Below are 24,200 nucleotides of genomic sequence, written 5' to 3'. Positions count from 1 at the left end.
TGAAGGCACTAGCCTGCAAAGGTAAAGGACCCAGGATTGATTCCTTTGGACCCACGTAAGCCAGATGCACAAGGTGGAACATACGTCTGGAGTTTGTTTGCAGTGGCTGAAGGCTTTGGTGTGCCCTCTTCTCTCTCTCTAATAAATAAATAAACAATAACAATAAAATCTTTAAGAATGTAAATTTGTTTAAAAGAAATAAAAATAAAATTTAAAAACCATGGAGATGTAGCTCAGTGGGAGAATAGTGAGGCTTTGATTATAATATCTAGTACTGATAAAATTATTTTTCCCCATACTGAGAACTACTACAGTTCATTAACATATTTTCTAGTTTATGCTCTTAATTGGTAATTCAAAAACATTGTGGGAAAACAAACAGAACGTTAAAAACCAAATTATGAAACAAAAGGAAAGCGGGAAGAATAGGATAAAGGGATATATAAGGTGCTGCCTGATACCATCGTTAGAAATTCTTACCAAAGACTTGAACAGGGAGGAAGCCTTAAAACCTTTTATCACAAGAGGTCCTAAGAATTGTATCTGAGGCACATCGGCAGGGCAGTATGAAATGATCTGTACTGCCACTGGCCATATTGTACCTGTTGTGTGGATAATTAGAGTCCATCAGTTTCCAAAGCTGTCAATCTGGCACCTTTCACGATCACTATATTCACTTAAAATAAAACAAAACAAAATAAAATTGTAATTCAAAGAAAGAATTAAAAAATTGCTGCTGAAGCAACTTTATGGTTTATCTAAACCAAAACATAAGCAAGAAAACTAAAAGCACCACTAACATTTAAAATTTCTTGGGAGCTTAATATTACAACCTTGTAACATTCAAACAAGATAGTTAAGGTTTATGTATCACACAAGTTAACAGTTATATCCAAAAGCTTTTCATTGTGCCAGTGTTGACAGTTTGCTATTACTGCATCTCCGTTTTAAATAGGTTCACTAAGCCTTGTATTACTATGGCTGCCACATATATCTAATATGTTCTCAAATATCTGATGGCCAGCTAGAAGGAAACAGGGAAAACCATATTCACAACTGTTACAATTAAGCAAAGAAAAAAAAAATGTACATTTATGTCCCATACCTGCAGCTGACCATTTAAAGAGCTCAAGTCTTCTGCCTTCTTCTCTAATGACTGAACCCAGACTTTCCTTTTTTGTCGGCATCTTGAAGCTGCTGCTCGGTTACGCTCAAGAAACTTTCTCCTTTTTTCATCAGGATCTTCGTTAGCTGCTCTTCTTCGGCGACCACTTGTATTTTGGGTCTGTGGAGTTGTGTGAGCTGGAGATGCCTGTAACAAATAGAGGGAAGTGTACTATATTTGTGTTTATTTAGTGAACTAACATAGGAAGCAATGGGTATCAAAGGGGAAAAGCTACTTCCTAGGTTCAAAGTCTTGTGACATACATTATTTTAAGACAGCAAGCAAATCTCCCTGCAGTTTAACTTTTCGCTTTAAATAAACATGTTTCACTATAGCAACATTTTTACTAACATAGTATCACAGTGAATGGCTTTTTATTTTTTGAAATGTTTTCACTTATTTCTTTGTGAGAGGAGTGGGGAAGAGTATGGGCACACCAGGGCCTCTTGCCAATGCAAACAAACTTGGACACATGTACCGCACCTGGCTTTACAAGGACGCCAAGGATTTGAACCTGGGCCAGCAGGCTTTGCAAGAAAGAACCTTTAACCACACAGCCATCGCCCCAGCCCCAATATTTAAAGTATGCATATTTTCATTTACCTAGAAATACAAAAAAAAATTGAAGATACAATAACACAAATATATGGAGACCATATATATTGTTCAGATATTTTTAACAGATATTATTAAACCTTTGAAAACTCCAAGTTCACAATCATTCTTTCCCAGTGTAAGTTTTGAAATAAAACACAGCAAATGTGCCAACTTTATTATTAGTTTTTCTAAAATAAAGAGTTTTAAGTTATGTGTGTTACGTGTATTCTGCTGCAGTTTTGAAATTTAGGGTCAGTGTTTTCCTAAAAGTCACATTCTTACAATTATTAATGGGCCTGTATAAGATTTTCACTTAGTGTGCTGAATAGGGAAACATACATTTCATTTGATCAGACCCTGAACTACAGGCCACAGAACATGTAAATATGGGAGACAGGAAATGATGCCTAGCAAAGAGCATATTGTGGCAAGTAGCATATGATTCAAAGGAGAAACCAAAATTGTAATCTTTCAACTATAATTAATTATATTTTAGAATGGTGGGATCAAGGGCTGGAGGGATGGCCTAATGGTTAAGGTGTTTGCCTGCAAAGCCAAAGGACCCAGTTTTGATTCCCCAGGACCCATGTTAGTAAGATGCACAAGGGGGCACATGCATCTGGAGTTCATTTGCAATGGCTGGAGGCCCTAGCATGCCCATTCTCTCTCTCTTTCTCTATCTCTGTCAAATAAATTAAAAAAAAAAAAATTAGAGCCTCAAGGAACACCGCAGAAGAGGGGCCAGACAGATGGTAGGAATACCTTGAGGCACGGTTACCTGCTACCCCACAGGGACTCACCAAGGCCCTCATAATGAGGGACCCCAGGGTAACAGGAATTGGGGTGAGGGGACAATAGTAAATGACAGTTAAAATATGTATCTAATAAAATAATTAGTCTTGTAATATTTTTCTTCATTTTCCTATCACCTTTCTTATTGAGAACAATAGGTTTTCTCTCTTATTTGTATAACACAACAGGAGACTTTTTTGATTTCTATTTTAACCATTTAAAAATTTTTTTATTTTTATTTATTTATTTGAGAGTGATGGGGGGGGGAGAATGGGTGTGCCAGGGCCTCCAGCCATTGCAAAGGAACTCCAGACGCGTGCGCCCCCCTGTGCATCTGGCTAACAGAGGTCCTGGGGAATCGAGCCTCGAACCGGGGTCCTTAGGCTTCACAGGCAAGTGCTTAACCGCTAAACCATCTCTCCAGCCCAATATTTTAACCATTTTAATTCATTAAAGTTTAAAGACAAGTACTAGAATACAAGAAATCACAATCATATTTGCATGCTTTTATGTCCAGCAAGGATTTGCAGCTGCTTGGAAGCACCTTCTCTTCTCACCTGACAGTTCACTCAGAAGGAATTATTATTATTAATATTATTAATATTATATTATTAATATTATTAATATAGGATTATTCTAGAATGTAACCGTACAGTTGTGAACAAATGATAGTCTTGTGGGGTATGGTGGTGCATGTAAGAGGATTGCCTTGAGTTCGAGACCACCCTGGGACTACATAGTGAACTTCAGGTCAGCCTGAGCTAGAGCAAGATGTTACCATGAAAAAATAAGAAAAGATAGAATCCTGCCTGCACAATGCTTTTGTCCACTACAGTACAGTATAAAGTCTCGTGTCTAAAGAAGTAAAACTAGTATACAAATATAAAGGTTTATTAAAAAGAAAACACAACAACATTCATTTCCTTCCATATAAAAATAGCCATAGACTGTTCTTGGCCTATGAATCAGTTTGCTATTAAAACACATACAGATAATTACTCATTGTCCTCTCTGTTCCTAAGTGAAGCTGTTTAGTGGACAACTAAAATCACACTCCATTTTATCTCATGTTTTGTAAAGATAAGGTATAGTCAATACCCATGCTTAAGCAATGATATAAAACCTGCTATCTACCTGTGTTTCCTTTAACTAAAAACTTTTGCTGGGCTGGAGAGATGGCTTAGCAGTTAAGTGCTTGCCTGTGAAGCCTAAGGACCCCAGTTCGAGGCTTGGTTCCCCAGGTCCCACATTAGCCAAATGCACAAGGGGGCGCACGCGTCTGGAGTTCGTTTGCAGAGGCTGGAAGCCCTGGCGCGCCCATTCTCTCTCCCTCTGTCTTTCTCTCTGTGTCTGTCACTCTCAAAAAAAAAAAAAAAAAAAAAAAACTTTTGCTTTTTAATGCCCATGCTAATAACAGTCTCCAAGTAGAGAATGTAAAAGGGTTAATATAGTTTTTAAACACTTAACTAAAATACTAGTAGCCTTTTACTGTAGATAATGTAGACTGGTAGAAATGTCAGCTATGGTAGATAGCCAGCTATAAACTAAAGGAAAAGGTCTCTAGTATAAATGGCTGCTCCTTGGTGATGGTTCTCAAGTTTAAATTTAAAAACCATTTAAATTATGTCAGTAATTTAACACATTTATATGTATGTGCATGTGTATCATGAATTCCTGTATTTTTAAAAGACTTCTAGTTATCTAGAAGGTAAAAGTACTTATATAGATAGACAGACAGACAGACAGATAGATAGATAAACACACAGATAGCAATAATGCATTGCAATGAGTAAGCAAATATTAAAAGCAGAAACCATTATTAAAGGAAACAATGTCCGCTTCTTGGACACATTTGGGATAGCAGTTAATAACTACATATTAATGGCTTCAGAGGTGTTCATAATACAAGAGTATGATAGGCATTGTATTTATGGACATATGGTATTTTAGGAAGTACGAAAACCAATGATAATTCTATGAAGAGAGAGATCCACAAGATACTTTAGACATTTTAGTCTTTCAATTTGTAAAAGGAAGTCATATACAATTCTGAGGTATGTCACATTCCTCAATGTCAAAAAGCTACTACCTTTAATATTTAGAGAATTTTACCTATTACATTTTTCTATATCCTCAAACCTCATGTCATATGAGAGCACAGTTTAAACCAAAACTATGTTACAGCAAAGAAAATATCTAAAGTTAATAGATATGGTTTGTTTCATGACAAACCTTAGTGTGTGACAATCATTAGAAAGAAAAAGGGCTGGAGGGATGGCTAAGCTAAGGTGTTTGCCTGCAAAGCCAAAGGATCCTGGTTCAACTCTCCAGGACCCACATAAACAAGATGCACAAGGTGGTGCATGTATCTGGAGTTCATTTGCAGTGGCTGGAGGCACTGGCATGCCCATTCTCTATCTTTCTCTCAAATAAGTAAATAATAATAAAAATACAAAAAAATAAAAAGAAGAAAAATTTCCACTCTTATTATCAGGTTCGAATATTTTTCTAGCTATAGTGTGTGGTTGGAATCAGGTGTCCTCATGTGTTCTGAATGCTTGGTTCCAAGTTCACAGCAATGTGGTAGGTGAAGCCTTGTTGGAGGTGTTTTTGGGCGTAGACTCAGGGGTGTTACAGCCAGCTCCTCTTTGCTGGAGTTTGGGCTCACTTTCATGCTGCTGTTTTACAGCTGGCTGTGGCAAAGACGTGATATCCAGTCTCTGCTCCACCATCTTTCCCCTGCCATCATGGAGCATCCCCTCCCACCTCCCCCACTCTGTAAGCCAAAAGAAACCCTTTCCTTCCACAATCTGTCTCGGTTGGGTATTTTTATTTATTTAATTATTATTATTTTGGCTTTTTGCTCTAGCCCCGGCTGACCTGGAATTCACTGTGCAGTCTCAGGGTAGCCTTGAACTCATGGCAATCCTCCCACCTCTGCACCACCATACCCAGCTTTCGGTTGGGTATTTTGTGCCAGTAACAAGAAGGTAACCACAATTGTACAGAGCAAGTTCTCCAGGAGTCATAATCCTAAGGTTCATAAACCAAGCAATAGAGAATGAGCAGAGTGAAGTGCACAGCTCAGAATTCCACCACACTCAGGAAGCTGAGACTGGATACTTATGGTTTGCAAGTGAGCCTGTGTTATACAAAGAGTTCCAGGCCAATCTGGGATACAGAGGGAATGAATATATATATATTTTAAAAGTGAATACAGTGAGTTTCTCAATTCAGTTTTTGTTTTTTTTTTTTTAATTTTTAAAATATTGAGACAAAGTGGCAGAGAGGGAGGGAACAGGTGAGCCAAGTGAGCGCCCCCTTGTGGCGCATGTGCGACATTGCTTACTTGTGTCACTGCATTGGTGATTTGGACATGAGTTCTCAGTTTTTGAATAACATGACCAGAATTTCTTTTCAAAGTATATACAGAAGTCATGTAAGTTACATGGCATTTGTCTTTGAAAGGATTACAACAGTTGTGAATGATGAGAGCAACATACATACCGGAGTTTCTGTAGTAGATGTGGCTGGCTGTTGTAATGATTGTGGACGAGATTCTTCTGACTGAGTCCTAGCCAATCCACTACCTTTGGCAGTATCACCATTGGTAACTGGAGGATGTTGCTGGGTCAAAGCAGCTTTTAATCTCTGAAATGCAAACATCATTTTAAAGTGTTTTCTGCTTTACACTCAATTCTAATGATCAATATACTTGTTAGCTAAGCAATAATACATTGTTAAGGAAACAAATACATTTGGTTTTACAACTTCAACTTAGTATGTTGCATTGATTCAGTATGACAAACAACAGGACCTTTGGAACTCTTCTGATTCTGCCTACTGTGAGAGATTTCTATACTTGGTTGTTCCTAGTCAATTCTGAGGACAAATAAGTGACACTGTTCACTGAAACTAACATTCTGTTCAACTAAAATAGAAACACAAATAAAATATAAACACAAGTAAGTTCACATACACTTTTACCTATTCTCTTCTACCCCATTACTATACCCTGTATATCATGTTTTCATCATATTCTAACACTTCAATGCACACCACAAACACTACAAGAAAACTGCAAGCAAGCACAGTTCAAGGGCCAAGTCTGCTGGCTTGTGATTTTCATGTAGTTTTGTGGTGTACATTCATGTATGCATGTTTTGGGGGGGGCAGATATCATGCCATACAAGCCCAAGGACAATTCTGGGTGACTCTCTCAGGTATACTGTTTATCTCACTTTGCAACAGGGTCTCTTGTTGACTTACAGCTCACTGCTTAGGCAAGAATGGCTGATGGGCTAGCTCTAGGGATCTGGTTGTCTTCACCTCCCCAGCACCAGGATTACAGGCGTGTGCCGCTATACCCTTCATTCACTTGGGTACTGTGCATCAAACTTTGGTCCTTATGCTTGTGCTTATGAAGCAAGCACTTTACTGAGCTGTTCCCCAGTTCCCCGATGTTGCTTATTTTTAGGCTACTATGATGCCTGTTGGACTGAACTTCTTTGTAAACATAGCTAACAATCTTTCCCTGACCCCAGTGGCAGATCTGTTTCTTCTACCAGTTAATTGAATTGGATCTGATGAATTCTGATAGCATGATAGGTCTGTGGTAGAATGAAGACCTAGATGTTTATGGACACATTTTTATAAAAACACACAGTTTTAAAGAAGTTTATTCTATCAGGAAAAAAAAATGTTACATATAACTATCTCATCTCCTAACCAGTAAGTTCTTTAAACAGAGGTTGCCTTTGTTTATAAATTCCTTTTATCTCTTTTTAAAATTAAATGTTGCATGTATGGAGTGTGTGTATCCATTCATTTATCTTTTAACTACGGGTGGTCCATTAGTTAATACATGAAGCATCTTAGCTAAATGCTGTTTTGTTTTTTTTAAGTGAAAATAGATATGTAATCAATTTAGAATTCAGAAATCTGTACTATTGTTACAGATACTGTTCTTGACTTAGCAGTTAAGACTCTTGCCTGCGAAGCCTAAGGACACAGGTTGGACACCCCACAACCTACGTAAGCCAGATGCACAAAGTGGCACATATGTCTGGAGTTCATTTGCAGTGGCTAGAGGCCCTGGTGTGCCCATTATCTCTCTCTCCCTCTCTCAAACAAAGTTAGGAAATTTTACAACTATCTAAATAACAGCAATTTCTTTATCTTCACCTTCTATTATATGTAATCCAAACCCTTCTGAAAAATACTAATACATGTATGAAAAGGTCACCAGAATTCACTTGAGATAATAATAATACTATAATAATATTAGTGGATTTTTTTTATCTACGGCTCCCCCCGCCCCTTTTTGGTTTGTTGAGGTAGGGTTTCACTCTAGCCCAGGCTGACCTGACCTGGAATTCATTATTCATTCAGGGTGACCTTAACTCAGGGCAATCCTCCTACCTCTGCCTCCTAAGTGCTGAGATTAAAGGCATATGCCACAAAGACTGGCTTAATTCTTGTGTAAAAATTGTGTTTTTATTTATTTATTTTTAAGCAGAGAAAGACAGAGAGAATGGGCACAGCAGGGCCTCTAGCTGCTGCAAATGAACAGATGCATGCACCTCTTTGTGCATGTGGTTTTACATGGGCACTGGGGAATAGAACCTGGGTTTTTAGGCTTTGCAGGCAAGCGCCTTAACTGCTGATCCACCTCTCCAGCTCTACTGCTAATTGTTGTAGAGACAGAATGAGATTTTAAAAATGAAGTCAGTTTTATTGAAGCATAAATTATATACAGCAATTTATAATCTACTATACAGTGCTATAGATTTTTGCAACTTTCTCCCCAATTAGGAAACTGAACAGGGGCTGGAGAGATGGCTTAGCAGTTAAGGCACTTGTCTGCGAAGCCCAAGAATTCATGTTTGAATTCCCAGGTCCCACGTAGCCAGATGCAGTGGTGCAAAGCATTTAATTAAAAAAAAAAAAAAAAAAAAAAAAAGCTTCTGGAAACTGAACAATTAGTTCTAGCCCCCAAGTGCTCTCATGTTTTTTCTTGTGCCGGAAACCACTAATCTACTTCTGATCCTAAGATTGTTATCTCATCCAGATTATCACTGAAAATGGAAGAATACAGTTTATACCTTTTAAATCTACTTCTTTCAATGCCGTCTATATTTATCTGGACTGTTTTATTATCAGTAGTTTTCCAATGTGTTTATAATTGGATACTATTTCCATTTTAGAGATTATCAAGCCAACCATCATGACAAGGTCACATAGCCACTAAGTTAGTTCAAATACTGCATCTTGAGCAGATCTAATGTCAAAATGCACAATTTTAACAGGACACCATGTTGTATACATTATCCTTTGTATTACCAGAAAACACAGGGGAAAAACATACAAGATAATCTGAGTCCCCATGGTTTCATTACTCAAAAGACAACCACTAAGGAGTGAGAATAAATATTTAAGTGCTAAGCCATACCACTCAGATAATGTAGGATTCCTCCTTTTTGACAGATGATGAATTATAAGCACAATACAAAGTTCTAGCATTTTTACTGAATTGTACACGTATTACATAATCAAGATAGTGTGTTTAGAACAACTCTATTTAACTATGAGCAAAACATTATCCTTTAATTCTTAGTTCTTTATCTACAAAACTGAGAATAGTGATAATTTACTTGTAGGGATTAAAGTAAAAATTAAACATAATATGCAAAAGTATCTACCTCATAAAAGTATATCTCTAATGACAGGTGTTTTATTTCTTTAAGAACCATTAAAGCCTCTAGGTTCTTAGCATGGTAGAAACAAATCTGGAGAGTTTATACAATTTTGTACTTTCAAAATGCTTTTAAGGGTCATCTTAAGCATTAGTTTGGCCATATATCTTATACAATATGTTAAGACTATCACACATATTGTATCTTCTACAATTCACACAATATTATTGGTTTATCCTCTTTTCCTTTCTTTTTAAAACAATCAAATGATATGAGTAGCCAGAACACAAAAATAAAATTAATAATAGATGGAGCAAAACTGAAATTCTGTGAATTAACAAATCGGTAACTGACTGGAACCAGAAGCACTTAGAAAAATGTTCAGACCTACAAGTAGAAAGATAAAAATTGGAAAAGCAGGGCTGGAGAGACAGTTTAGCAGTTAAGGCACATGCCTGCGAAGCCTAAAGACACACGTTCGATTCTCCAGGTCCCACGTAAACCAGATGCACATGGTGGCACATGCATCTAGAGTTTGCAGAGGCTAGAGGTCCCAGTGTGCCCATTCTCTCTCTCTCTCTCTCTCTCTCTCTCTCTCTCTCTCCTTCTCTCTGTCTCAAATAAATAAATAAATAAATCTTTTTTAAAAAATAGAAAAGCATGGGTCAGATAGAACAAAGGCGGAGAGTCTGGGAGTGTGGTCAATTTGCAAGTTTTCAACTTTTGTAAGCAGTATGTTACAGTCAAAATACAATGAATAGCATCTAGTCTATGGGCTAGGTTGGAGCTTTCGCTTCTGGATATAAAATGTACCAAAATGTAATTAGAGGATGAGCTGTGAGCCTTGGTAAGTTATGTGTTGGTGAAATATTTAAGTACTTAGGAGAAAGCAGTATAGAACTGAAGAGCATTTGAAGTTTTATAGTGAAGAGCTTAACTCAGAATTAATGAAATACAGTAACTACACATAGGGGAGTGTGAAGTACATAAACATCACTCTCTTGAATAATCTTTAGTAGGGCAAGTCAGTACCCTATAAAGCACTTAAAAGTAACATCAGTATTCATTCATTATTCTCCCTTGACTGCTCTAGGGTACACAGGCCTTATCAGGGAGGAAGCACTTATGTTTGCTCCATGCTGTTACAGTGATTACAATGGATCTGACTTACAAAGTGTACCACTGGGATGCAGTGCAAGGAAGAGATTTTAAGGGTTAATTAATATTGCTCAGACTTGTTGGTTAAACCTTTTAAACTACAACAAAAATATGTATGCTAAAAAGTTAGCTAAGTGAGTGAACAATGACAAATATCACTCAAGTAACTCCTGAAATTAGTACTTTATTCTTATATATTTGCTACAATTTCCCTCCCTCCCCCCCCCTCTATATATACACACATATATATATTGGTTTGGTATACACACACACACACACACACACACACACACACACACACACACATATTGGTTTTTCAAGGTAGGGTCTCACTAGCTCAGGCTGAACTGGAATTCGCTATGTAGTTTCAAGGGTGGCCTCAACCTCATGGTGATCCACCTACCTCTGCCTCCCAAGTTCTGGGATTAAAGGCGTGCACCAACACTCCTGGCTCTAACATATTTTAAAGAAGACAAATACTGGTTTAAAGAATTAATGCAACTATAATGGATATTTAGTTTACAAACAGAATTTTGGAGCTGGTAGAGATAATGAAAATCAATCCAATCACCATGTTACAGATGAAGAAACTTTCTGAAAAAAACAACAAACTTCTCAAACTCATGGATTAAGTCAAAAGCAGAGATAAAACCAGAAATTCTATTACAGGCAATTAAGTAAATGTCTTTTAACTTATTCATGGTGCACACATGCACGTATGGGTATGGGTGCACCAGAGTCTCTCATCAACGCAAACCAACACCAGACACAGGCACCACTTTTTCCCTCTGGCTTTATGTGGGTGCCAGCAAACTGAACCTAGGTTGGCAGCCTTTACAAGCAAGTATCTTTATCTCCCCAGTCTGTGATGTCTAAACAAAAGGTTTCCAAAATTAAGATACCAGCAATCAATTGAGTATCAAATATTGGTAAGACCATTTCTATGATCAACATTTCTCTCAATAGAGAAACTGAATGTAAGAAAATAAAAATTGAGTATTCAGAGAAATAAGCACTGAACATTCAGATAAATTTAAAAGCTCCATTATGTCTAATATGCATAATAAAACCTGGATATAATTTTAAGGTAAAGGTATATACACTGCTTCAAAGAAAACTAAGATGTCTCTTAAAAATTATTTTTCTGAGCTGGAGAGATGGCTTAGCGGTTAAGCGCTTGCCTGTGAAGCCTAAGGACCCTGGTTCAAGGCTCGATTCCCCAGGACCCATGTTAGCCAGATGCACAAGGGGCGCATGTATCTGGAGTTCGTTTGCAGTGGCTGGAAGCCCTGGCACACCCACTCTCTCTCTCTCCCCGTCTTTCTCTCTCTGTCGCTTTCAAATAAACAACAACAAAAATTTAAAAAATAAAAAAAAGGAAACATTATTTTTCTAAGAAGCAGATGAATGTTTTAATGTTAAAATGCTTAATGCTCAATGTTTAAAGTACTTTTTTCCTTAGACATACTATTCCAGTTAGTTAAAAGATAAATGGATTGTTATATTGACCAATCTGATACATTCATTCTCTTAAGTGTTTGCTAAAATAATGTTACTCAAGTTCTTTCTTATATGTTTATTTGTGCTGCATCCTTGAAAATAAATTTTATCACATATGTCAGAACTAGGTAGAAGCCAACTAACTACTCCATCACCATCCAAAGAAAAAGGATAATGTTCTCTAGGAACAATTTATGAAAAAGTCAGATCCATATTTCATATGTGCCATGAAGGCTCATCAGCGTAATAACCCCCCTTCTCCTGGGTGTTATACTACCATCTGCTGCTCTATTACTTATCTTTATTTTGCAACTAATTAACAGCATAATCTTCTAAATTCAGCAAGTTAATTATCATTATTGTGGTCTTTGCAGCATCATCAGTCCTCATGAAGTCTTGTCTCCCCACCTCTAGAGAACATATGAAAATGAAATAGGTTGTGAGAGGGTCTGTTTCTTTGGTGTGGGCTCATTAGGTGTTTGCTGATTAGCGAGGCAAGCAGAGGCAGGTCAGAAGAATTCTGCTGAACATGAGGTTCCACGCAGGGCCCAGCTAAGTTAATGTAGGTTTCTGAACATTTGCCAGGATGCCCTCTGTTAGCTCTAAGTAAAAACACCCCACAGAAAACCCACTGGCTACCCACTGTGTGCAGAGATATTTCATACTTCGTCACAAGCCTTAAAGGAATAATTCTAGAGGACAAAACTTAAATACTTTGTATTCTCTGAAGCAAAATTATTTGATTAACACCTTTTTATTCAGAAGCATTTTTGATTATAAATATTACCTAATAATATTTTTTGATTAAAATAGTAGTACAGGGAGTAAATATCTATTGTATATATGCTTAATGACAAACCCCATAAACTTAAATTTGATGAGCTATAGTGTAATTTTATAGAAAGTAGCAGTTTTTGGAAATTCTGTAGTAATAAAAGTATTAAATCATCTTATATTTGGTTTTACTCTTTAAAAAAAATTTTTTTTTTTGGTTTTTTGAGGTAGGGTCTCACTCTGGCTCAGGCTGACCTGGAATTCACTATGTAGTCTCAGGGTGGCCTCGAACTCCCAGTGATCCTCCTACCTCTGCCTCCCGAGTGCTAGGATTAAAGGCGTGCACCACCACGCCCGGCATGGCTTTTTTTAAGTTAATTTTTTATTTTGAGTTTTTACTCTTATAATAGTCTTCTTTTTCCAAAGACTTGAAAGTTAAGTTTTTTAAAAAACTTGTCCTTTTAAAAAAACTTTTAGCAAAAAAGATTGAATTGTAGTATTTACAGTGGATACAAACACAATGCACACATAGCATGTGCCTGTAATCAGTGGGCATATGAAAATCAGCAAATTACAGAAGCATTATTGGTTATCCTCAGGGACAAAGTTAAATTTCTCTTCAACTGTAGTGTGCCATGTTTGTGTTGGTTCCAATCCTGTCACTTTTCTTCAATTATTTCTAACTACCAGTCATGGGAGCAGAACCAAAACTGCTGAGCTATATAGTGTGTTACTAATAAATGAAACAAGGTCAAGTAACTTCTTGAAAGATGTGCCACCCAAACTGGATGTTTAAATATCTTCAGAGTTACAAACTGGTGCCATCAAGCAAAATCCAACTGAGAAGTAGTGAATGAGAAATCGTAAGTTTCAGTGAGGGCCACAGACAGAAGAGTAGCGTCATTAATGGTATTACATCCTGCCTGGAGTGATGGCTCAGTGGTTAAAGGCGCTTGCTTGAAAAGCGTGCCAGGTTCAAATAAAGCCAAATGCACAAGGTGGAGGACGCATCTAGAGTTCATTTGTGGTGGCAAGAGGCATTGCATGCCTGTTCTTTCTAATAAATAAATGATTAAAAAAAAAAGTGTTACATGAATCTATGTGTGTGAGCTGAGGCCCATACACTTAGAAAGCAGGAATGTGGAGGTCTAAATAATTCAGGGATTAAAAAAAAAATCAAGGGCTGGAGAGATGGCTTAGCGGTTAAGCGCTTGCCTGTGAAGCCTAAGGACCCCGGTTCGAGGCTCAGTTCCCCAGGTCCCACGTTAGCCAGATGCACAAGGGGGCGCACGTGTCTGGAGTTCGTTTGCAGAGGCTGGAAGCCCTGGCGCGCCCATTCTCCCTCTCTGCCTCTATCTGTCTTTCTCTCTGTCTGTCACTCTCAAGTAAATAAATAAATAAAAATTAAAAAAAAAAAATCAAGTCTTATACTTCACAGTTATTAGACATGGTGGTTTAAATGTAAACTGTACCAGCCCTGCCATCCCACTCGTGTGTGAATACTTGATTCCCAGCAAAATGATGCTATATGGGAAGTCTGTGGAGGTGGAGGAAGCACATCAATGGGCCAGGCTCTGAGGTTTTATACTCTGTCCTCTCTCTAGGCTTCCTCTCTGCCAGCTTCTGGTTCTGGCCTGCCATGCTCTCACTGACACAGTACTGTACTTCTCTGTAACTGTAAAGTGAAGAAAATCACTTTCCTTCTATAAGCTGCTTTTGATCAAGCATTGTGCTTGAAGCAACCATGCATAATTATATTTGTAAATTGCTTTGAGAACTTAGGGAAGAAATAAATTTTCAACTTTCTAACTTAATTATATTATTGCTTTTTCATTAGTAGTCTCTGAATAATAATTTTTGTGCATACAAGTCATCATGGATGACATAAAAATATACAAACCAGGCTGGGGAAATGGCTCAGTGGGTAAAGTGCTTGCTCTGTAAGCATGAGGATCTGAGTGTAGGTCCCTATCACCCATGTAAAGCCAGATGCAGTAGCATGTGTCTGTAATCCCAGTGCTCCTACATACAGCAAAAGGGAAGAAGGTATGCTGGCCAGACGGCATGGTGTCTGCAGCAGCAAACAGAGATCTTGTCTCAAGTAAGATGGAAGGTGAAGACCGACACTCAATGATGTTCTCTGACCTCTTCACGTACACTATGGTGTGTGCACACCTACACAGACAGACACACACACACACACACACACACACACACACACACACACACACAGACCTGGGTGTGATAATGAGCATCAGTAATCCGAGGCCTTCTATAGCAAGATAGTAGGTGGAAACAAAATGCCCAGGAGCTCATGGGCAAAGGAGCTTGGTGTATGCAATGAGGGAAAAGAGAACCTGTCTCAAACAAGGCAGAAGGTGAGGACAGATACCTAAGGTCCTCTGACCTCAATGGTACATGCAGGAACATACACATAGGTTTTAAAAAGAAAAAGAGAGCCGGGCATGGTGTATGTCTTTAATCCCAGCACTTGGGAGGTAGAGGTAGGAGGATCACCATGAGTTCAAGGCCACCCTGAGACTACACAGTGAATTCCAGGTTAGCCTGAATTAGAGTGAGAACCAACCTCAAAAAACCAAAAATAAAAAATAAAAAAAAATAAATAAAAAAAATAAAAATAAATAAATAAATAAATTAAAAAAAAAAGAAAAAGAGGGTTGGAGAGATGGCTTTGTGGCTAAGGTATATGCCTGCAAAGCCTAAGGAGCCAGGTTCGATTCTCCAGGTCCCACATCAGCCAGATGCACAAGGTGGCACATGTTTGCAGTGGCTGGAGGCCCTGGCATGCCCATTCAACCCACCCGTCTCAAATAAATAAATAAAATGTTTAATAAAAAATCAAAACTGGCTGGGCGTGGTGGCGCACGCCTTTAATCCCAGCACTTGGGAGGCAGAGGTAGGAGGATCGCCGGGAGTTCGAAGCCAGCCTGAGACTCCATAGTGAATTCCAGGTCAGCCTGAGCTAAAGTAAGACCCAACCTCAAAAAAAAAAAAAAAAAAAAAAAAAAAAATCAAAACTGGGCTGGGCATGGTGGTGCACGCCTTTAATCCCAGCACTTGGGAGGCAGAGATAGGAGGATCACTGTGAGTTCAAAGGTTGCTCTGGGACTAGATAGTGAATTCCAGGCCAGCCCGGGCTAGAGTGAGACCCTACCTTGAAAAACCAAAAAAAAAAAACAAAAAAAAAAAAAAACGAAAGAAAGACACAGGGGGCTGGCAACATGGCTCAGCAGTTTAATTTCTTTGCTTGCAAAGCCTGCTTTGGCCTGGGCTCCACTCTTCAGCTGCCTACTTAAGCTGGACGCATAAAGTGGTGCAAGAATCTGGTGTTTGTAACAGTTAGAGGCTCTGACATGCCCATACACACAAATAAATAAATAAAAATTAAAAATAAAAGCCAAATACTTTATTCATATGATACAATCATAATTGCTCTACATACTGAAAAGAAATAATTCCAAAGTTAGGATTATTTGTCTTCTGATTCCTAATCTATAGCTCATCCTTTTAAACAATATTAATTGCTCATCTTGGAAGCACAATGTGTTTCAAAAATATGTTTTCCATTTTATGTTTAATGTGCAGTTTTTATTAAGTTACATACTATTTTAAAAGGTATTTTTGTTGTTGTTTGTTTTTCAAAAGTAGAGTCTCACTCTAACTTAGACTGACCTGGACTTCACTATGAGGGTGGCCTTGAACTCATGGTGTGAGCCACCATGTCTGTCCTTATTTTAAAATATTTTATTTATTTATTTATTTATTGTTTGCTTGCTTATTTATTTATTCATGCATGCAGGAGAGAAGCAGACAGATAGATAGAATGGGCACATAAAGGCCTCTAGCCACTGCAAATTAACTCTAAATATATGCACCACCCTGCACATTTGGCTTTACCCAGGTACTGAGACTCAAACCCAGCTTCTCAGGCTTTGCAGGTAAGCACCTTAACTGCTGAACCATTTCTGTAGCCCAGAAGTTCCCACCTTCCCCCATCCCCGAGGCAGGGTCTCACTCTAGCCCAGGCTATCCTGGAATTCACTATGGAGTCTCAGGGTGGCCTCAAACTCATGGTGATCCTGTTATGGCTGTCTTCCAAGTGCTGGGGTTAAAGGCGTGCGCCACCCCGCCCAGCTCAGTTTTTAATATTGTTTAAAACCACTGCCTTCAGATCTAGTTAGAGCTGTACTACTACTAGCCTCCACAAGGAGGAGAATTGTAAGACAGTCACAACCAGACAAAACACACATGACAATATGAGAATTTGAGTAAATTTTGTATTTTAAGGTATCATTAGCCAGTCACTATGCTAATAAAAACTTTTAATTTTCAAATATTTTGGTTCTGCTATAGTTTGTAAAATGTTATCTAAACTGTGGACCTAGCCTTAACAGAGGGTAGGAGAGTAGGAACTAATAAAAGCAGGCTCAAGACATACACAGAACAAATAAAAATCCTGCTTACCATTTTTGCTTCTGACTGTACTGGTTGAGGGGAGGAAGGACCTGGGATTCCTGGAACACTAGGCACCATGGTGACTGGTCGAACAAGCTATGAAAAGGATGTTGAAAAACTTTCACTTAGTCTTTTCAAAATAAGATTTGTACTTTTGCATGTGTGATACCTATTATAAACTGACACACTACATTCAAATTAAGTAACCACCTTGGATCTGGAGCTTGCGATGAGCTCAGGCCCTCGTGCCGCACTTTACTGTCTGTGTCATCTCCCCAGCCCTCATTTCTAACTCTCCTCACTTCACAGAGCATGCTACTCCTTTTTGAGACAGGGTTTTAACTACGAAGTGCAGGTTGTTCTCCAACTCCAGATCCTCTCCTGAGTGCCGAGATTACAAGATAACAGGGTTGTACACTGGACTCAGCTCAAATAATGTGCTCTTACATATTCACTAGATTACTAAATATTACAAAAAGCAGTTTAATTATTGTCTGTTTTTCAAGATTCCTATGTTTACATGCCTTCTAGGGTAGCAGGCTACTTAAACCAGATTACTCCTTCAGGATGCTTAGATTTATATATACATATGTATATTTTAATGTATGAACTGGCCTTGAACTCAATATGTAGCTAAAGTCAGCTGTGAATGCCTAATCTTCCTACCTCTGCCTTCTGAGGGCTGGGATTACAAATGTGTGCCACAATGCCAGACTAAGGATAACTATAACATACTTGTACTACTGAAGAAATTCTATAAACCTTATTTAGCCACAAAGTTCCACAGAATGTTTCTGTGAAGAAGTGTGTGTGTGAGGTATATTCAGGTGTATGTGCCCTTTAAAGACCCTATGAGCTCCCCTGCAACAGTCAGTCAGGTGTCCTGCTCAGACACTCTGTTCGTATAATGGAGCTTGCTGCTTTTCATGAGCCTGGGTGATTCCCTGGTCTCTACTCCCTATGCCAGACTGGGGTGCTCATGGCTATGACCAGCTATTTACATGGGTTCTGGAGATTTGAACTTGCGTGGTATCAGGCCCCTTTAGGCCCTAATGCTTGCACAGCCATCTCAGTAACCCAAAAATTTTTATAAATATCATAGTTATATGACAGAATCCCAATATAACTTCTTCATTAGCATTCTGAAATATCTAAATTAAACAAATCTATTCAGGCTGAAATTAGTTAAATTAAGAACTACAGTTCTTTTTTGTTTCTTTTCTTTCTTTCTTGTTTTTGGGGGGGGAGTTCGAGGTAGGGTCTCACTCTAGCCCAGGCTGACCTGGAATTCACTTTGTATTCTCAGGGTGGCCTTGAACTCATGGTGGTCCTCCCACCTCTGCCTCCCGAGTGCTGGGACTAAAGGCGTGCGCCACCACACCCGGCTAAGGACTATGGTTCTTAGTACAAAAGATTCAAAATGAAGTGACAGCGGGTACAGAAACCATGCTATCTAATTATGCTTGTCTCAATTAGCATATTCTATTACTATAAATATTACTATTATAAGCTTTTTGTTGAATTCAAATTCATATTCATAAGCCAATAAAGCAATTTCAACTATATTTTCTGATTATTTTATCAAGACCAGTTTTGCTTCAAAGACTAACGTTCTAACTTACTGGAACTGCAGCTGGAACATGCACATTAGAACTTGTAATTGATGCAGGAATAGCAACAGGCATGGTTTGTCCATTAGGAAGATGTAACAAAAGAGGAAATGGGCCTGGAACAGGGCTATGAAAAATGAAATAACAGTATCAATACAACAGTAGTTTGTTCTTACATTATTTATTACTTTAGGTTCTATTTGTTTCAGACAGACAGAGAGAGAGAGTGAAGTGAGTGTGTGTGTGTCTCTTGCTGGCTTATATATATGACTTTGCAAGCAAACACCTTTAACCACTGAGAATCTCTCCAGCTCCTCTGTATTATTTTTTAAAAAAACTTTCTAACTACTAAAATGCAAATAATAAGATTTAATTATTTTCAATTATATCTTTTATTTTCTTTTTCCAAGGTAGGATTTTGCTCTAGGCCAGGCTGATCTGGAATTCACTATGTAGTCTCAGGGTGCCCTTGAACTCACGTCAATCCTCCTACCTCTGCCTCACAAGGACTGGGGTTAAATGTGTGCACCACCGTGCCCTGCTTCAATTATATCTTAAATCCATAATCTATGTAGCAGTGTCACAAAAGTGGGGAAAATTATGGATTTTCTTGGGACAATCTCCAATTTTCCAAATGAGAAAAATTCTAACCAAAGGCTTCTGACCTACTTGTAAGAACTAAAAGACCTGGTAATACAGTAACTTTATCTTTTGTATGAAAAAGCATGAAAACAGAGATCATCTTAAGCTTACATTTTATGTTGATTTTTTAAGATAATTTTTACATGTGTATTTTCCAATCTTTTTTATATATATCTGTATTTAAAAAAAATGAAAGGATATTCAATGTTTCCAAAAGTCAAGACACACAGAACATGAACACCCATGGGTCATAAATTTAAGTAATTCAACATCTTAGGAAAAATCATTAATAAGAAAGATCGCACAATTCATATACAGTCAATGGCTGACCGGAATGAATCACTTACACAATGGGCCTGTTGGAGGATGGTGCCTGTGTGATTACAGTACTTGAGGTTGGTGAAGGTACCGCTTGCTGAATAATTACACTTGAGTCAGAACTTGTGAGCAGCACATTGGGAACCTGTAATGATGCTGGACGAACAATAGCTGATGTGGGCTGTGCGGTTTGTGCCAATGGTACTTCCTATTTAATAATGAGATAAAGAAAGAGTGGTGTTTTAAAATGGAAGCTAATTTATGTACCTTACTTTAAAGCACCCACTAGTTAATACTTAATACCCCCTAAATACACTAATATCTTAAGTTAATTGAGAACATAATAGAAGCAGTTTTAAAGATTTATGTACAATGCTCAAAATTTTAATTATTAAAAATTTATTTAGAAATAAGTTAGAAAATACTGTATTTACCTAGTCCTATTTCCTCATTGATATGGGACAGATAGGGAACTGATGCAGCCAGACTAGGTTATGGTTAAAACAAATTCAATAACAAGTATTTTAAAGTATTTTAAAGCAACACAAAGTTTTGTTAATCTCAGATAGTTATTCCTATAGTAGCAGTAATTTTGCAGTATCAAAAGGTCAAGTGATATGGACATCATGAATTATCTACAAGTAATAATTATTAAAATAAGAGTTTTCTAATGGAATGGAAAACAATTTATGAGTCAGCCAGGATTAATTTTAAAATACTATCCCCCATTTTACAGATTAAGGCCTTACAGAGACTTCTTAACTAGTTGGTATAAAAACTGGAACAGAGGTTTGTTTTTTTTTAATTTAATTCTTATGTTGCTACTTATTAATGAAATCTTATTAAGCTACTAGGAAAAAGAAAAAACAAGTAATTTCATTTACTTAATAATCTGAGAGTTTGTAATATCCCTCAAGGACTTGCAGTGTTACAAGAACAAATAATGGGATGTAGTAAACAGTAGAAGGCAAAGAGACAAGCTGCTTCATAAAAATGGGATCTGAGCCGATAAATGATAAGGAGAGTGTGCAGCAGGGAATGCAGTAGTATTACTCGTAGTATCTTGTACAGGAAAAGCTTGGACAATTTGATCGACACAGCAGAGTGGTTATGAAGTAAGAATGATCAAAGAGGGCTTAGGTGAAGCAATGTAAATTATCTTAAATAGGAGACCACTAAAGGATTTTCAGCATGGGCTAGTAGCATGACTTAATGAATTCAGTGTCCCCATAACTATGGAAAATAGATTAAAGATGAAAGCAGGTAAGAAAGAAGTATTAAACTGGGCATGGTGGTGCAACGTTTAATCCCAATACTCCAGAGAGGCAGAGGAGGATGGCTGTGAATCTGAGGTCAACCTGAAGAAACAGTAAATTCCAGGTTAAATGAAACTCTATCTCAAAAAAAAATAAAAAAATAAAAAAACCACCACCAACAAACAAAAACAGAAGTGATAGCCTAGTAGGTGGCATGCATCAGATGCAGTCCTAGCATCTTGGGAGGCTGAGGCAGGAGGATTATGAAGTTGAGAGCAGCTTGGGCAACACAAAGAAACCCTTTCTCTTACAAGAAAAATACAGAGATTAGACATGTTGCTGAGCGGTCTAGAGAACATGACCGAGGCCTTGAATCCCATTCTGCACTGGGAGGTGGCTGTCCAAGTGAAAGATAATGGTGAAGGAGTGATACTGAGCCCAGAAGAGGGTAAGATTCAGTGAAGGAAAAGCAAGAAATAAGGGCAACAGCTAAATTCTTGGCTTGAACAAGTAGATGGATTGAGAATTTGCTCATAACCCTACCTCCACTCCTGAGGCAAGATCTTGCTACATATACATAGCCCAGGTTCTCTTTGAACTTGTGACTTCTCTGCCTATACCTGCCCAGTGCTGGGATTACAGGTACTTGACACCATTCCTAGATTGACGGAGAAAATTTATTGAGGGAAAAATTGAGGAAAGAAGGGTTTTGATTTAAATATATTTAGATGTCTACTGTTCACAGAATGTAACATATCAAAATGGAGCTAGACATGACTGGCAATCTGGAGATACCTGAGTTGACATGAAGTTTAGAGTAACCAATATGTAGATAGTTTTAAGGTTGAGTCTAGATAGAATCACCTAAGAAAAAAATAAGAACTGAGAAGGTGGTCCACAATTGATTTTTTTTCACTACTTTGCATGACTATGTAATGCTTAAGAGGAACAAGTGGCAAAGGAATGCAGGAAAAAAAAAATACTTAAAAGTTGATAAAGTAGCCAAAACTGTTAAATGGGAAGGGACTGGAATGCTCTGCAGGAAAATAAGATTTATTGAAAGACTTAACAGCATTTGTTATAACTGTAGTAACATAGAAGATACTTAAATACATCAAGAGGATTAAAGTAAAGTATAAACATCAAAAATTCCGATTTGTGGAACCCTTTGATGAAATGGAAAATGTTTCTTTCTTTTTTTTTTTTTTTTTTTTGGTTTTTCGAGGTAGGGTCTCACTCTAGCCCAGGCTGACCTGGAATTCACTATGGAGTTTCAGGGTGGCCTCGAACTCATGGCGATCCTCCTACCTCTGCCTCCCGAGTGCTGGGATGGAAAATGTTTCTTAATGTTGAATGTCTAAAGCACAATAAAAAAGCTATGGGCGTTATAAGCATGCATTTATCCTACATAACTATATGTTTACATTTTCTTTTCAAAGCTTTATTTTTATGTATTAGATATACAGAGAGAGTGAGAGAAGAGAGAGAAATAAAGAGTGAGAATGGGCGTGCCAGGGCTTCTTCTAGCCACAAACATGAGATGCAAGTGTCACCATGTGCATCTGGCTTATGTGGGACCTGGAGAATTGAACCTGGGTCCTTAGGCTTCACAGGCATGTACCTTAACCATTAAGTCATCTCTCCAGCCCCCACATTTACATCTTTTTTGCTGGAAACACTACCTTTATTTTAAGCTACCAAGTCTACATACTGTTATATATAAGTATTTGCACGTATTTAGTAAAAATGTTTGAAGATATAAGTAATTCTTATTCAATTATGGGCCATTAGATAACTTTGGCTTTTTTCTTTTTTTTGTGGTCCCTTAAGATAAAAATTAATCTGGAAAATCTTATTGCATAGTGAAAACTCAGCAAAGGAACTGGAGAAGAAACAGATCCCAAATTTACAATGCAGAGTTTAGCAGAAGCTTCTGGGAGTTTGAAAACACTGGTGCTGGGGATGTAGCTCCACTGGGAGAATGGTTGGCTACGTGCACGAAGTTTGGGGAAGGATCCCCAGAATGACATAAGCCAGGTCATCCTCAGCCACACAAGGAATCTGAGACAAAGCGTTTGAGCTGGGCGTGGTGGCGCACACCTTTAATCCCAGCACTCAGGAGGCAGAAGTAGGAGGATCCTTGTGAGTTCAAGGCCACCCTGAGACTACATAGTTACCAGTATGAGACCCTACCTTGAAAAACCAAAAAAAAAAAAAAAAAAAAAAACTGCCTGTATTTGCTGAAAAGAAAACTAATAAATTAAAAATTAATACAGCCTACATGTAGTGGTTATAAACTCTATAGTAGTGCATAGTAATGTCATAGACTTTCATACTGACTTACACTCATCCCTATAAATTCTAATTCTGTAACCTTCAATCATGGTAAATGACCTATACAAGTGTACCATTTAAAACAATTTTGCAGTGTGTATATAGGTATTTTTGTTTTGCTTTGTTTTCTTGAGGGAGGGTCACTCTAGTCCAGGCTGACCTGGAATTTACTATGTAGTCTCGGGCTGCCTTGAACTCATGGCAATCTTCCTACCTCTGCCTCCTGAGTGTTGGGATTAAATGGTGGGTACCACCATGCCTGGCCTATAATGTATTTTTAATTATAGCTTTGCTATATCTAGAAATGCAAATACTAGTGTGTTATAATTATCTTCTGTATTCAGTACAGTAGTATTACATACAAGTTTATAACCTATAAATTATACATTGCATTATATAGCATAAGCATGTAGTAGGCGATATCATTTGTTTGTATTAATGCAACATTATTTTTGCACAATGATGAAATTAGGTGAGACATTTCTTAGAACATATATACTCATGACCGTACTTCCTTCCTTCTAGCTCCTGTTTGGCAGCAGAGCATTAAACTTACAATCTTGGAATAACAATCTAAAGAAAAGGACAGGGCTGTTGCTTATGCTTCTTACTGTCTCCCACATAGTACTCCCAAATAAATATATTTATTTTATGTGCTGATGAGTAAGAAGTACATATAATGTTATTCAAAACCGAATTACAGCCCATGTGGAATAGGTCAGCAAGGTATTTACGGAATTATCTTTGTTGTTCTATCAAAGCTGTGTGCTAAGGAGTAAATGTTTCTCACCCTTTAAAAACCTGAACAACCACTGTTCATATTTTAGTTGCTTAGATTCCTAAACTGTCACTATAGCTACATAAAAGTAGCAAGAAACAAGAG

The 24,200-nt window shown here is 37.8% G+C and overlaps 1 protein-coding gene across 2 annotated transcripts in view; it reads right to left on the bottom strand.

Moving 5' to 3' along the window:
* The window catches only part of Atf2 (activating transcription factor 2), an 88,945-nt gene that overhangs the window by 18,240 nt on the left and 46,505 nt on the right, over positions 1-24,200 (bottom strand). For both annotated transcript variants that reach the window (XM_045147573.1, XM_045147572.1), the window contains 5 exons: positions 19,757-19,935; positions 18,780-18,894; positions 17,167-17,253; positions 6,062-6,205; positions 1,106-1,312 (listed from right to left, as the gene is read on the bottom strand). In XM_045147573.1, the coding sequence (XP_045003508.1) occupies positions 1,106-1,312; positions 6,062-6,205; positions 17,167-17,253; positions 18,780-18,894; positions 19,757-19,935 (732 nt within the window). The remainder of the gene's footprint in view (positions 1-1,105; positions 1,313-6,061; positions 6,206-17,166; positions 17,254-18,779; positions 18,895-19,756; positions 19,936-24,200) is intronic.

This window comes from Jaculus jaculus, chromosome 4, assembly GCF_020740685.1.
Source record: "Jaculus jaculus isolate mJacJac1 chromosome 4, mJacJac1.mat.Y.cur, whole genome shotgun sequence".
NCBI classification, from domain to species: domain Eukaryota; kingdom Metazoa; phylum Chordata; class Mammalia; order Rodentia; family Dipodidae; genus Jaculus; species Jaculus jaculus.
Note: the sequence above shows the minus strand (reverse complement) of the source record. Positions and strands in the feature narration are given on the sequence as shown.